At 40.8% G+C, this 15562-nt stretch overlaps 1 protein-coding gene across 2 annotated transcripts; it reads left to right on the top strand.

Annotated features, from left to right (window-relative positions):
* Window positions 1–1393: 1393 nt before the first annotated feature.
* ZNF326 (zinc finger protein 326) lies at window positions 1394–15233 on the top strand. 2 transcript variants are annotated; one of them, XM_082265969.1, is made up of 10 exons: window positions 1394–1475; window positions 1978–2053; window positions 4912–5293; window positions 7075–7255; window positions 8101–8200; window positions 9369–9516; window positions 10252–10378; window positions 11095–11225; window positions 13963–14058; window positions 14979–15233. In XM_082265969.1, exons 1-10 carry the CDS (start codon window positions 1433–1435, stop codon window positions 15156–15158), a joined length of 1464 nt encoding a protein of 487 aa, XP_082122095.1. In that variant the 5' UTR covers window positions 1394–1432; the 3' UTR covers window positions 15159–15233. The 2 variants fall into 2 exon arrangements, with proteins under 2 accessions (XP_082122095.1, XP_082122094.1); XM_082265968.1 differs by having other exon boundaries at window positions 8098–8200; window positions 14979–15232.
* Window positions 15234–15562: the final 329 nt, after the last annotated feature.

The raw sequence follows: 15562 nt of genomic DNA, 5'->3' as shown, positions 1-15562 counted from the left end.
TCAAAGCTGTTTTTGTAGCTGTTTTGTCTCGGCCTCTATCTGGCTGGGCAATCTGTGGCCTTGTGTGTATTGATAGTAGGCTAGATCTGTGTAGTGAGAAAGCAAGGTGAATGGAGCCCATCTATCTTGTGGACATGGTGTTAAGAATTATTCATATAGGTCTGGTTAGTAGCAGGTTAAAGTTCCACATTTCTGACTTGGAACAGTACTGGGGAGGGGCCTTGTAAGATGGCGGAAGTCTCACATTCTGCTCTTCTATTGTCCTGTGGGCTGGGGAGTTTGACCAAACGAATTCAATAGCAGCTGTAAGCCTGAGGTGGGAGGCAGCATTGTTCAGCTTTTGTCAGTTTAGGTGGGGTTAGAAATTTTATAAAGGAAATGTAGTTTTCCAGGACAGCCCACAAGATGTAGAGCTCCTCCCACCAGGACCGGAAATGTGTGCTTGTCATGCAATTCCTTTGTAAGCCTTTCCTTGCAGCATCTATGTGAATTGTATATTTTCTTTAATGTAGCCTATGGTTTATTTATTTATTGCCTTGTTGAAGCAAGGATTAGACTGTCGGCTAGAACTGTTTTGGCTAGGGCAATGTGAGAACCTTGATATCTGGGGTTCTATTGAGTAGGAGTAACAATGAAGTCAAATTCTTTTCTTTGGTGGGGGAGAACCCCTGGCAGCGATCTGTTGCATATTTACCATTGCCTGGTGAGTTTTTAGAACAAAGGGGAAGTGAAAGCAAAATTCTCAAATAGGGCTTGGTATAACAACCCTGACAGAATCTAAGTCCCGGTTCACACTAGGGCGACCTGGTCGCCTCACAGGTCGCCTCCCATAGGGAAGCTGCGGACCCGTTATAATAGGAGCGACGCAAGTCGCTCCGACCTAGAAAAAGGGTCCGGCGCTTCTTTGGGGCGACCAGGAGGTGACCGCCATAGACTTCAATGTTATGAAGTCCGTCGAGGAGCGCTGCTCGCACAGCGACCTTGGAGGTCGTGGTGCGAAGTAGCGTCCCCTATGTGAACGGGGCCTAATTCCTTCTGTTAAAAACAAAACCTTTTGTATCCCAGTGAGGGTTCAGGCTGGGAAGGTTAGTCCAGACCTATATATAGCACACTGTAGAAATAGAAGGGAAAAGCTTGTCTGTCGCAAATCTAGCGCTGCCAGAGTAGCCAGGTAAAAGCGGCTTCAGCTTGATTCATCCAGACCACACCCCCTGGAGGCATGGCCTGGATGAATTTAGTGGAGTCAACTTTTACCTGTTTACTGCTCGAGCTGGATGACGAGTGCAGCAGCCAAGATATTTCTTATTTCTGAACCCTTTTCCACTTTAATGTACTAGCTGTTATGTAACTCCAAACCAAATGTTTACACTTATTTTATTTTCTAGGACCTCAGCATTCAAAAAATCCACAGCAATAAACCTTTTTCAAAACTATGGACGGAGTACCTGGCAGAAAAGCTTGGGGTATGTCTGGAGGTATGTGCAGGCTCATGTGTTATGTTTCTGGACTTGCTAAGTATATAGTGAGATCATCCAACAGTGGAACTGGTGGCACCACCAGGCTCAACAAAGCGAGTTGAAAATTGCCAGGCATTCTAGACAGTTGTAGGTGCTGTGGCTCTGAGTACAATAACGGGGGGGGGGGGGGGAGGGGTTGTGGTTACGTTGCCTTCCGTTCTAATTTTTTTTTTTTTTAGCAGAGCTAGAATTGGCATAACTGAAGATCTTCCATGTGTATGGCTAGCCTGGTCACTTGAGGACTAAGGTTATGGGACCACTGGTAGTGTTGCGTTGGGGTGTATATACCGCATTCCCTTTTACTTTAAATTTATAGCAAACACATTTTACGGTAAAATTCCCATCTCCCTGCTTGAGATATTTATTTAGTGTTAATGTCCCACTATTTTTAGAAATGGGGAAAATGAGCAGAAGTTCACACTTAAGGGAAACCCTCAAATTTACTTATGAATGATTTCAGGTGCAGTCCGTGAATATGGTCATGGGAGCTATGACCGAAGCATGGACAGTTATGGCATGGACAGCGGCAGTGACAGGTAAGTGTTGCCTCATATGTGATTACCTTGATTGCTGGTATACAGATGAGTAGTCATGGGGTGCAATCTATCCAGGCTTACAAGTTGCAAAGATTAGCAATTGGGGTGCTACATTTTGTTTCTATGGGGGTAAACTAAATGTAACTTTTAGTTTAGGTAGCTGGGAATGTGTAGTCATAGTAAATATCCAGAGAGGTTAGAGAATAATTTGATGTAACAGATTAAAATGGTCTGAGGATCCATTTACACTTGGTGTGTTGAGATTGTGGCAGAATCGTGGTTCTGCCTGCGATCTTAACATGCACTAAAATGCAGGTTCCGTTGCCTTTGATAATGGCACCTAAGACAAGAATGGTTTTACTTGGCTTCGTGCAGCTTATCGCATAGCATGAAACTTGTCACCCAAACGCTTCTGCTTCTTGGTGACAAGCTTTAAGCATGTGATTTGCTGCAACTGTCAAAAAACCGCACTGTTAGATGCTATTGAAAGTGGCACCTGAACCTGCATTAAATGCATTTTAAGAGCAGGGGCAGAATCGCAGCAAATCTGCCGCAACCCCAAAACAGTGTGAATGGAGCCTGAATTAATGGGCCTACTTATGTAAACAACATAATCAGTATTTTATTTTTCAACCAAATTACTACTTTGGTTACTTATGCCAGATCTGTCATAAAGGTATACATGTTAAACAAGAACCTAAAAGTAGGCTTCTAGAGAAACTTTGTACCCTTTCTTATTTGGTTTACAAAGTATTTGGCCGTTCCTAAACCTGTGCACTCACTATATATGCCTCTTATCAGTCTGACACAGTAAAGCCTTCCCTGCATCTCAGTTCAGTGGACTGAGCTACCTATGGCAAAGCTTCTGAGGGGCTGTGTATTGAGTACCCATGTTCATGGGCTTTTGGCCTGTTCTGAAAACAAGTTATTAGTGTTTAATGCCTTTAAGTTAGACTCGGTGTAATGAAACTGATTATACCATCTAGACCAGCCTCTTCCATGTGCAGAGAATTTTATAATGTATTTGTCTGAAATGGTGCTCCCTGGATATCTTTCACAGCCTTTTTGCAAAATCTTCAGTCCCTGACTTGCTCCTGGCACACAAGGCCAGGTCTTTGAACTTCATTTGGTTGGCTTGCAGTGGGCAATGCTCCCCTGGATGTCAATGTCATTAGGTCCGTTTGTGCCATCAGGCAAATAACCAGGAAGATTTTGACAAAGGGATGTGGAACACTGGACAAACATCCAGTGGAAATCTTGGTGGCTCACCTTAAGTATAAATGTATTGGGTGCTGAGAAAGTGGGGGGGGGGGGGGAGGATATATAAACTTTTTTTTTTCTTGGCCTTTATTGTCTGAAGTCCTTTTGCTAACATTTTTTAGCTAATGGGAAAAGCTTTTATACACGGCCTGGATAGCTTTACCAAGCCTGTTCCTAAGCCTAGCTATGACGATGTCTCATGTGAGTTATTTTTGAAGATGTTCAGTCAGAGCTATCCACTCTACCTGAACATAAGCCACGTGTTCACATCACAGCTGTGCTTCGGTGCTGTCTGCTTGAGGGAGTCCAGAGCAGCTGGTAGGCGAGTATTAAACTATTAGGATGGCCATACACTTTACAAGAATCCTCCTTTAGGTCTGCCATAAAATATGTAGCGCAAGGATCAGCCTACTTGCATTACAAATTGAATGGATTGTTTAGACATGTCCTTGTATTAAGATAATTGATAACATTTAGTAAATCTGAAGGTTGAGCAAACTAGTGTGTATGGTCAACTTTAGTGTTAGGACAGAGGTTGGCTGTGCATGTGGACAAAAGGGTTAAGATCTTTAAGGGTTTGGGTAAATGTTAGATGCAACTGTTGATTCCTGAATTGGAGAATGTCAGGGGATTTTACTTCCTCTGCTAGATCTTCAGCTGCTTGCATGGATTACATACACCTAACCTTTACCCAAAATGTAAAGTGTAAATTTGGGGTTATTTCAGAACTGTTTAAGCATTTATTTTGTATTTACAGCTTCAAGTCAGTTAAAATTGTTCATGTTTTTGGCTGTTGAGTAATTTTTCACAATACTTAAGGTTTTTTTCTGTAAATGCATGCTCATGCTGTCTTTGCGAAAAAGATGCTTAAAGTGCATCTAAAGACAAAACGTTTTGTGTAGACGTAGGAAGTGTTAAACAGGCTTTTCAACTGTCTGTTCCAGTGGGTTCCCTTTTTCCGGTCTTTGAGACATACTGAAATTAGGGATATGAATGTACAGTTGTGACTTGAACTGGTGTCTCAAATGAAATATTTTTTCAGTTCTGGTGACAACTGTAAAATGTAGTCATCGCTGACTAGGGCACATGGCAAAAACCTCACTTGGATTTAACACTTCCACACTTCATCCAAAACTACAGTGTTTGCTTTGGATGCACTTTATTTCTTAATCTTGCAAGAAGTCACCTAAATTTCCTATAAACCAAGCATTTGTTCAACTTTACCTCTGAAATGGTAACAAACTGAACATTTTTAATATCAATGTTACATTCAATTGGCCCTAACTTTCATGCTTTTTATGGAAACAATTTATCAGCAAGTGCCTTGGGGTGGAGAATTTTCACTGTAAAGCCCATTAATTTCAAAGCCCTTTTTTGATATTAATACCCCAAATTTGCTTTAAGTCTTGCATGGCACTTTTTTATGAAGAATATTTGCTAGTTTTGGTAATTTTATCAACATCTGCCTTAAGACACAGGTTTAGGTATTGTATGTCTAAGATTTAATGTAAAGTTGATAAATGTCAACTGATGCTTTTTTTGTTCTGATTTGTCTAGTAAGCTTACATTTATTTTTCTCCTCACGTCAATTCTTCCAGGTTTGGACCTTATGAGTCTTTTGACTCCAGGTCTTCTGTGGGTGGGCGAGATCTGTACAGATCTGGCTATGGTTATAATGAATCCGATCAAGGCTACGGAGATAGTTATGATGGCCGATATGACAACCCATACCGGAATAGCGTTGACTCTTTTGATGCTAGAAACCAAGGCGGGTCCAACTGGGATCCGTCTTTCCCACGAGCGAAAGTGAGGACTGGGTTTATGGAGGACAGAGGAAGAGACAATTACTCTTCCTACGGCGGTTTTTCTTCACCCTATATGAAGCCTGCAGCAGTAGGCTCTCGGGGAAGAGGAATGCCTGCTTACCCCGACGGTGCTTTTGGAGGACCAGCAGCAGGCAGAGGCCGTGGCAGAGGAGGAGTAAGTATAGAATCTTCTCAGATTCTTTTTGATAGTCACTTTTAATGATTTCAAGCCCAGAACTTTAAAATGGCGCAATGTCCATCTTTATTGCAAATCTGCTTTAGAGGCTTGTGTGTTGTGCTCCCAGTCTAAAAGTTGACTCTTAAAGAATACATGCTTTAAAAGTCACATAGGGAGTATTTGGTACATTCTTTTCTTGTGAAAGAAAAATTGAAGTACCATTATAATTAGCATGCTTTGTGGCTACAAGGACTTCTAGTTTCCTTGATCTCATAATAGATTGATTAAAAACAAATGCAAAAGGTTACACACAGACCTTTTTGAAGTTCTGAGTAGGTTAAAGGTGCAATGTATTATGTGACACTGAGCAGACTAGATTGCCTTTTGGTAATATCCCAAAACCATATGAACCTCTTGGATTAAGCACACCTTAGACTTTTTTTTTTTTTATATTTAACTTCTAAATACTGTCATAGGTCTGGGCTTTGGTCCTAGTGTTTCAACACATTTTGGTGCTGACTGAATTGGAACCTGGCTTTCCATGTAAGAATGCAAAAAATACTTGGTGAGGAACCTCTTGTGAGGTGGCCTGATACCCACTGCCATTATTCCGCATTAGTCAGCATCAACTATATTGAAAGATTGGGGTGGGGGTATTTGAAGTCCTGTTTAGAGGTCTGCTTTTAGTGGAGGGTTTGATTCCTGAATAGAAACCAGATTAGTCCTTTTTGGTGCTTGCCTAAGAGCACAAAGTACCACTGTTGGTACATGTAACTTAAGCCTTTGGCTTTTTTTATTGGCCCAAATGTTTTTTTTCCCCTTAAGTGATATTAAACCCAAAGGCACACTTTTTTTTTTATTTTTCAGCTTACCATTTTTAGATGTAATGGTTTTTATTTTTAGGCTTTCTTTCCTTTTTAATTTCACCTGTTTGATTTGGCTGGTAAGTCTGTCTTAAACAGAACACAACTTGCCACTGACAGAGGTGCTATAGGTAAAAAATGATCAGTTTTTTTACCTATATCCCATGTAATTTCAAATGAGACTGCTGCTGTAACTGCTTAAAGTGTTAGCTGGAATTCAATTTGGTTTTTAGTACATCTAAATCTGCCACTATATGAAACACCCCTACCCTCCTTCCCTATTATGGATTTGTATAATGCCAACAGTTGGCGCAGTGCTTTACCATGAGGGAAGACCATAGTACGATACAATTCAATAGAGGAATTACAGGGCTCTGGTCATTAGAGCTTACAATCTAGAAGACAATACAGCTGTCAGTGTTTGTTGCGGCTTCATCCAGAGTGTAGGCAGTCTAATGTATGTTACTGGACAGATCACAGGTGACCATAGGAAAAAAAACCTAAACGCATCTAATGTGCAATATATTTTTGGGTTTAATACCCCTTGAAGCAGGGTTTAGTAATGCATGCTTACCATCTTCTATTTTCTCTCCTATAGGCTAATGTGATTTACTTTTATATATTTTTTCTTCCCCCCCCCTGCTAAATGGCAGTAAGGTCCCTCACATTTTTTTTAGTTAGTATTAGTTTGAAAATGCATTGCACCTTTAATAAACACCTGTAATGTGTCATGTATTTTTATTTCTGGGGCATGTTTTGATTTGTTTTTCCTGCAAAGTCTGCTTTAACTGAACATAGTTCCCTTTACTGTATTGAGATGACAAGGTGATTTAGCCTTCTCCGGATACAGTAAGGGATAATAGTTGAAAAATAGAGTTATGCATGTGCTAACTTTGAATTGCCTGATTTCTGCAGCTTGCTCGTGGTATGCGCAGGCCTGGTATGGACTATACCCCCCAGCCTTTGTCTGGTGGCATGGCAAGAGGAGTTAAGAGGAAGATGGCTCAGCCATTCAAGGCTCCTGCAGGTTTTGGCAAAAAACCAAAGCTAGCAAAAGCTGGTGCAAACCAAGCTGCCAAACCTGCTCCTGCACCAGGTATGTGCTTTTGTACTGTGTGTATATGTATATATTATATATTGCTCTTCAGTTGATCATGCCTTGGGGCCGATTCACACTGGAGCACTGTGCAGGAAAGGCATGTGCCATGTTACTCAGAGGGCAGCCCTTGCAAGACTCGCATTGGTGCTATTGACTGACCAAGTGGTTGACTCTTACAAACACTGCATTTGGGTCACCTGTGTGGTAGAGCTGCACGATTAATCGTAACAGAATCGAGATTCACTCCCCCTGACGATCTTAACATGACACTTGCTCAATTCTTTACATAGCTATGAGGGAGCAGCTGTCAAAAAAAAAGCCTATCAGCATTAGTCTCCCACTGAACTGTAAACACAAATGATTACATTAATCTCTTTCCCTCTGCCGGAGGAAGGAAGTTTAACCTCTTAAAGACAACCTTTTTCCTACATTGTTGCTTGCAAGTTAAATCCATTCTTTTTTCCTAGAAAAGTAGTTGGAACCCCCAAACATTTATATATTATATATTTTTTTTTAGCAGAGACCCTGCAGAATAAAATGGTGATTGTTGTAAATTTTTATGTCACACTGTATTTGCGCAGCAGTCTTTCAAACTCAATTAATACACTTTAATGAATAAAAAAATAAACAAAACCATAAAGTTATCCCAATTTTTTTTTATAATGTAAAAGATGTTACACAGAGAATCGTAATCTTTATTCCAAGCAAAAAAATCATGATTCTCATTTTGGCCCGAATCGTGCAGCTCTACTGTGTGGTACTGAAATAACTATGCATTTTGGTTCAAATGTGCTTGAATCTCTATCAAACTTATGCTAATCATAATTTTCCATTTGTAGCAGAGCCAGTTGATCCAGAAGAGGAGGAGAAGCGCCGCACAGAGGCAAGAAGGGAGAAACAGAGGCGTAGACGAGAGAAGAACAGTGAAAAATACGGAGATGGGTACAGGTCTGCTTTTACTACTGGGGTAGCAGTGTTTATTTTATTGGGGAAAACCTTTGCAAGAGTGTAATTCTCCCAAGTGATGCTTGACTGCTGAGGTGCATAGGCCTAGAAACAAAGTAAACCTAGTATAAACCCCTTTACATATATAAAAAAAAAAAACACGATTAAGTTGGAAAGGGCAAGGTTACAGCTTTATTTTAGTTTCTAATACCAAACCATTACAAGTTCAGACCAGTGACAGTCAGTTGTACTGTGAGCGATTTTAGTAATGACTTAAATTCCAAAAAGGGGCAGGGTCTGTCCTTACCATCCAGTGCAAGAGACGGCCTACTCCCAATTTGCAAACCAGGGCATACCCCATTACTGGAACCTAACTGCTGGCAAGGTCAAAAACCACCACTAAAGCTTTAACACTGACCAAAAAAAACAGGGCAGGCAGCGCTTCACCACGTTTAATCAAAGACCCAGAATTCCTTGGAGATGGTCCTCTTAACAGAGATCAGGCCCAGCCCCATATCCAAACTCTATCCAATCCTTTCTCCCCATGTAGCATCCTGCTTAACCTAGCTCCTGGCCATACCCCCATCAGTCAAGGCTTTCCCTAAAGGGATCAAGAGGCCTTCATTCGTGCCTGTAGAAGATGACTTTTCATAATTCAGTAGTGAGGGTAGTTTTGGTCTTCCAAGAGCTATGGGCTCCAACATCTGGTACTTAAGTGTTCTGCTGGAAGCCATAGCTTTTGATGAGAAAGCAAGGACTCACTTGAGAGGATGGACTCTTGCATTTCCAGTAAATCATGCTACTTTGTTTAGCTTTGATTACTTTGTTAATGTTTGCGTTGGTGTGGCACACGTGGCTTCATTCGCTTTCCCCTTTAAAATAAATGCTGGCTTTGTAAAAGGGACATAAACACTGGCTTGTTTTTTATTTTACATGGCAGGGATTGAATTTGCTGACTCAAGTCCTAACGCTCTCCTTTCAGGTTAGTCTAAGATGAGTGTTAGAGGAGCTCTGAGGCCATCAAATCTAGATCACTCACTTTCCTGCATAGTTGGTGTTTTTGTCCCTTTGAGGCGTGTCTGATAGTCAGCAGCCTGCAGGAGTTGGGAAGTTTTTTAGTAGACGTGATGTTCTTTGGAAATTAAGTGCAGTTATCTCTTTTCAGAATGGCCTTCACCTGCTCATTCTGCAAGTTCAGATCATTTGAAGAAAAAGGGATTGAGGAGCACTTGGCCAGTGATGCTCACCAGGAGATGCTTGATCATATCCAAAAACAAACTAAATTTGACAAACCTGTCATGGAGTTTTTGCATGTAAGTAAATTTTGAGTGCCTTGTAACAGCAGAGCTTTTCAGATTTGTTTTTAGGATGTCCTGGGAAGTGTTTGCTAACCTTTACATAGCGGTAGAAGCATGTCTCTAACATTTGACGTTCCATTAGAGTGGGGATCACTTACTAAAACTGGAGATTACAAGAATTGATGCAGCTGTGCATGGTAGTCAATTGGCTTCTAACTTCACTTGTTCAATTAGGTTTAAACTAACGAAGCTGATTTGGTTTCTATGCAGAGCTGACCTGATTTTGCACTGGTCAACCCCAGGGAGTGTTTTGCAATATAACTGTCAGAGCATTGCGCTGGTATTGGGTGTTTAACAATGGCACTATGCCACACCCTAAATCAGTGTAATGTGGTGTATGGATGCTAGCTGTAGGAGCATAGCTGTCTGAAACTGTTTCCTGCACAGCCTATCCCTTTTTATGCCCATGCTTATCCTAAAGCACCAAAATATTTTACTGATTTGTTGGCACACTAATAACTCATTGAAGTGCCGATCTTCAAAAAACGTGTTTAAATGCCCTACGTTAACTAAATGTGGCCAAATCAGAGTTTCCAACAGCCAAGAGGAGCTATGTAAACAGGAGCAAGTATGGGTTGGGACTGTAGAATTAATTGCGGCTGCTTTGAATTGGGGGTGTTCATCTTGGCTCTCAAATGAATGTTCCTTTAAATTTTACCTACATCTTTTAACACCATCTCATCCTTTTAGGAATGCATCGTTAACAAGTATAAGAAAACTGCTGCACGTAAAGCTCAGGCCAGCCAGAATCAGACGCAGACTCAGAATCAAAATGAAGCTGCAAAAGCTCCAGAGAAAGAGAAGGATATTATGGAAGGTATGTGGATAGTGTGGGTTTCCCCCCTTGTAACAAATGGACTTGAAGCAGATAGTGGTTGGTTTGAACGAAGGTGGAGAACGTGCTTGTTGTACAACCTATTTTCCGTAACCCCCATGCTCTAGCACAAGTGTACAAACCCCATATGCATACAAGACCTGACGGGCAGTTCTTGGGAGCTGTGGCTTTGTTTACCTCTGCTCTATGATTTTGGTCGGTACGTGGACTTGCAGAAATGGGGAAAGTCAGGATGAAACCAATTGAACATACTACTTTGTAGCAGTCAAATTCCCTGTGGTTTAATAAAAATGAATAGCTATTCTACGCATTTGTTGCAGATCTTGAATGCATGTAACTTTAAAACTACAGTAGTGCACTATATTCTACCAGTGTCTGCATTAAAATTTGCTAAAGCTAGCACTAGGCTTCCTGTCCAGTTTATACCCTTCAAATCATTTGACTTCTGTTTACATTGGTGAGATCGCTGATTTCCCTTACTATGGTATTTAATTCAGATACTTTTTAGATTATGCCAGTACCTAGCGGAGACTGACACGGCCAAGTACAGGTCAATTGTTCCAGTGTAAGCCAGACATGCACTGGAATAATGTAAACAATGGAGGGATCAAGGTCTATTAGTGCCAGTATATTAAAATGTAAATTGACTCTTTATATTATGTTTTATGTAAGCTAATGTTTTCTACTTTCCTTTTTAGGAGTTACACCAGATGATCACATGATGAAAGTTGAAACTGTACACTGCAGTGCTTGCAGTGTGTATGTACCTGCTTTACACAGCTCTGTGCAGCTGCACCTTAAATCTGCTGATCACTCCAAGAGCAAGCTGGTAAGATATATACTTTGGTAATGACTGATACTGGGGAACATGGGGGGGGGGGGGGAAACTAACTCCCCCAGACCCCCCCCTAATCTGTAGGCTTGTTTTTTTTTTTTAACCTACTTAAGATTCATAAACTGACATTCTGGTAGGTGTCCTTGAAACTTGTAGTAATGCAAAGAGGCAGCATGAGATGGATGAAGAATGTCGCGTATGGGAACAGAATCAATGAACAGAATCAATGATTTTTTTTTTGCTTGACATGTACAGTTTCCGTGCGAGAAATCAATAGACTGCATGATCAGAAACCAACAAAAAAGCCTTTGCCGTATGAGACTTTTTGTACAAATTCTTCTGATATTCCTAGTCTCACAGCAAATCGGAACAGACTGTGGTTTGTGTGTGTGTGTGTGTGTATATATATATATATATATATATATATATATATATATATATATATATATATATATATATATATATATATATATATATATATATATTCTCGGCAGATCTGCTTCTACAAACTGCTAGTGCCTAAAATCCAGTAATGCACTATAGGAGCTTTGCATTCTTTAAACAGTATAGACCCTTTAGTGTTTTACCTTGGCTATACCTGCAAAAGAGACCAGCCTGAAATGATCTAGCAGTACTTAATTTTGACTAAAGCTCACCTTAAGCCTTTACTGGTTATCATTCGTCTTTGTTTTTTTAAGCAGTGGCTGTTTTTACATAGGTTCCCACATTCATATTTGCATGGGCAGGATTGGGGGTTCTAAATTAAACTATTTTACTTCACATGGGATGAGCAGCATCCCTTGTAATACTTGGGCAGTGACAGTTAATCTCGATAGTTAATCTTGGAATCAGGGGGTCTATTGACCCCTGATTCTTCTCTGCCCTACAGAGCATATCAAACAGATGAAACAAGTGAAGTCTGTTATGAGGAACAGATGTTGCTCCTCTTTAGGCACCCAACTGCTTGTGTAAGTCCTGGGCTCCCCTTTAACCACTTCCGGACTGCTCATGTTGCTGCTACTGCAGCACAGTGGCAGCCCTGGGTCCAGCAACTTAGACTTGCGTCGCTAAATGCCAGCCTGTCTCGGTGGCGCGCTTCCGCTGTGTTAAGACACAGCGGGAGTCGAGTTTGAGGAGATGGCGATCACGTCTCTTCCCCGATCGTCTGGGAAAGAGTGAGAAAATCCACCCGCTTGTGTAAACACAGCAGGCGGAGCTTCTCTGACACAGGGACAGATCACAGGATTCAGCATAGCTGAACCTGCGATGTCTGTCACGAACCCCCTCCCCCACACACATCAGTAAGCATAAGGCACACATTTAACCCTTGATCACCAACAGGGTTAACCCCTTCCTTGCCAGTGGCATTATTACATTAACAGTGCATATTTTTAGCATTATTACTGTAGCAATGTCACTGGTCCCCAAAAGTGTCAAATGTCAGAGGTCTGATCTGTCCGGCACAATGTCAGTCCCGCAGATCGCCACCATGACTAGTAAAAAAAAAAACATTAAATGGCAAATCTTTCCTGTAGTTAGTAAATTTTGGGCAAACCATTTAAAATACGCTTATTGCGATTCCCCCCCCCCCCCAAAAAAAATACGTAGCAGAAAACAAATTGTCCTAGAATGTGAACTTTTTTCTCATTGCTGCTCTTTTTCAAAAATGAAAAATCGCACAGGTGATCAAATACCACCAAAAGGTTGGGGGGGGGGGGGGGCGTAAATTTAATTTGGTACAGCGTTGCATGACTGTGCAATTGTCCATTATACCGCAGTGCTGAATCGCAAAATATGGCCTGGTCAGGAAGGGGGTAAAGTGGTTAAAAATACGTTGAGAATTTTTTGTCAAACGTGTAGCTAAATACATTTTGGCCTAAATATGACAATTGAATATATTGGTTATTAACTCAAAGTAGAAAATTTCAATTTTTAAAAATTTTTTTGCTTTTTTATCGCAAAAAATAAAGCGCAGAGGTGATCAAATACCACCAAAAAGCTTGGTTTGTGGGGTGAAAGACTTAATTTTGTTTGGGTACAGCATTGCATGACCACGCAATTTGTCAGTCGCACAGTGCTAAGTTAAAGTGGCCTGGTCATTAAGCAGCCACATCCTCCAGGGCTAAAGTGGTTAAAGCAGAACCTGGGAATGGTGGAAGGGCCCACCTATTTATTACCTGTAAAAGTTGGGCAGCTGTAGAGCTGCTCAGATCACTCTTTTGAAAGCTGGTCACTGGATCTAGAAGGAACACCAGCAATCTAGCTGCAGCCATAATCCTGGTATCGCTGCTTTTCAGGCTGTGTAGATCTATGGTAGTCTGGAATTGGTAAAGCTACATGTTCACATCCATTTATCTTTAAAAGTACACACATTTGCAAATGTTAAGGCTACATTCACACCTGAGCGTAGCGTTTTCGTGCGTTTTTTACCGCAATTGTGCAGGCGTTTTTAGATTGAATAGAGACCAATGGGAACGCCTGTTATCTGCCCAAAAAGAAGCTTATGTACTTTTTTTGAGCATTGGGCGTTTTGCTCACAGCGTCAAACGCTCAGATGTGAACTGGGGCCATTGAAATAGGATTTGTCTTGTTGGGCGTTTTGAGAGCTGATCCTAGAGCAGAAAAACTCCCCAAAACGCCTAGATGTGAACGGAGCCTAAAGCAAATATGTTCGTTTGATATTTATAAATTCTGGGACTGATATTTACATGCAACGCATTTTTTCTCCCAGGCTTACAAAGATCAGATAAAGAGAGAAAGCATCTTGACTGCAACAAGCATACTAAACAACCCACTTGTAAAGGCAAGATATGAACTCTATTTGAAGGTAAGTTAATGTGTGGACACTTCTAGGGACCTATTCATTTGTGCTACATATTGTGTTAAAGGTCTAGAAGAGGCAGCAGATTTTGTGTTAATGTTCTGCCTAATGGACCAATAAGCATGTGCTATTTATATTTAGCAAAGCTACCCACCAAATGCGTTGCCACGCTTTGTGTTGCCTTTGTGGAAACTAAATTTGTTATTGTGACATGCTTTAAATACTCCACTCTGACTTTAGGGCTTAAGACAAGAATCCTGTCCCTAGGGGATTCCTACACAACCTTAAACGAGCATGTTATACATTTTATAGTATAAATATGAATAAATTAGCCACAGCCAGGTTTTGTTTAAATTAAATGTTGCTTGCTTTGAGTTATGGGTAGAGTAAAGCCTAGTTTATATCGGCCGGTTTAATAAATCGGCTGACAGTCGGCCCTTATTTATAATGGTGGCCAGTCTGACAGAAGCCAATAGCCCTGTTTGGGGGGGGGCTGTCAGACACAATAGCGCAGCAGGGAGATCGCTGTACTAACGTTGGATTGTTACTACAGCTGATGCCATCTGTATTTTTAGCCCCTTGTTGACGTGGAGGGGATAGTGTGTGGTGTGTACTATAAGATTATGGACCATAACATCAGGTATTCATGTACAGTACAGCTAAAATGAGATTACCAAATGTCCAGTGTGGGTCTTGCAAGTCCATTTATGAGATGTTTACAACACTGTTCTATACCTCCCCTTGGTCCTTTATGCTAGGATGCTGGGGTAACTGGTAATGAGGCTTGTCAACTGGGCAATTTACAAATGGCTGATTAGTCTGTTTAACCTGAGCCACTAATTGGGCAAGGAGGCACTGTTCAAAGGAAAAATGCCTAACTGTTCTATAACATCCCAAACTTACAATTATTGCTTGTCTTTATGAAGGGTGAAAATCCATTTGAGACTCATGTTGAAGAAGCTGCTCAAGAAGCGGTTACAGAGGATGTAGAAGCAGCTGGTACTGTAGCAGAGAGTGAAACCGCAGCAGTCAACACCGGAGAGAGTGTTGCAGAAAATGAAGAAGACTTCACTGCTGATCCATTGACCTCTACTGATGAAAATTAAATGGACATTAATCTGTAGACCTTAGATCCATCCTTTTTAAACTGGTTGTGCCATCCTCTTAAATCTATGCTCTTGGGAAAAAAATCTGAAGTTCTGTTTTTTTGCAAAGACTCTTCCTTTGTTTGTTTTTTTTCCTTTGCATATTCATACAAACAATTTATTTTGTGATTTTTAGCTGATGGGTTTATTTATCAGGATGAACTGATAAAAATGCCATTTTATTTTCTGTCACTATGCTAGGCCCTAGTATTTTTAACCTGAAAATGCTGTGAAGTCTCGGAATGTATTTGTACAATGTTGGACAGAGTTAGTGTTTATTGTAGTTTGTGACACCAAGTAATGTGGCAGTGTAAGCTTAAATTTTTTTTTACTTTTCTATTTTGTTTGCTACTTAGATGGCAGTG

The sequence above is a fragment of the Pelophylax lessonae genome, assembly GCF_965119305.1.
Source record: "Pelophylax lessonae genome assembly, chromosome: 8".
Classification (NCBI taxonomy): domain Eukaryota; kingdom Metazoa; phylum Chordata; class Amphibia; order Anura; family Ranidae; genus Pelophylax; species Pelophylax lessonae.
This window is presented reverse-complemented; position numbering and strand designations above follow the sequence as displayed.

Bases quoted from the DNA above. Each gene is read 5' to 3' on its own strand.
- ZNF326 (XM_082265968.1), top strand. From the start codon at position 1,433: ATGGACGGAGTACCTGGCAGAAAAGCTTGGGGTATGTCTGGAG. The intron at 2,054-4,911 runs GTAAGTGTTGCC...CAATTCTTCCAG, and splicing joins ATGGACAGCGGCAGTGACAG to GTTTGGACCTTATGAGTCTT. The intron at 14,059-14,978 runs GTAAGTTAATGT...GTCTTTATGAAG, and splicing joins GATATGAACTCTATTTGAAG to GGTGAAAATCCATTTGAGAC.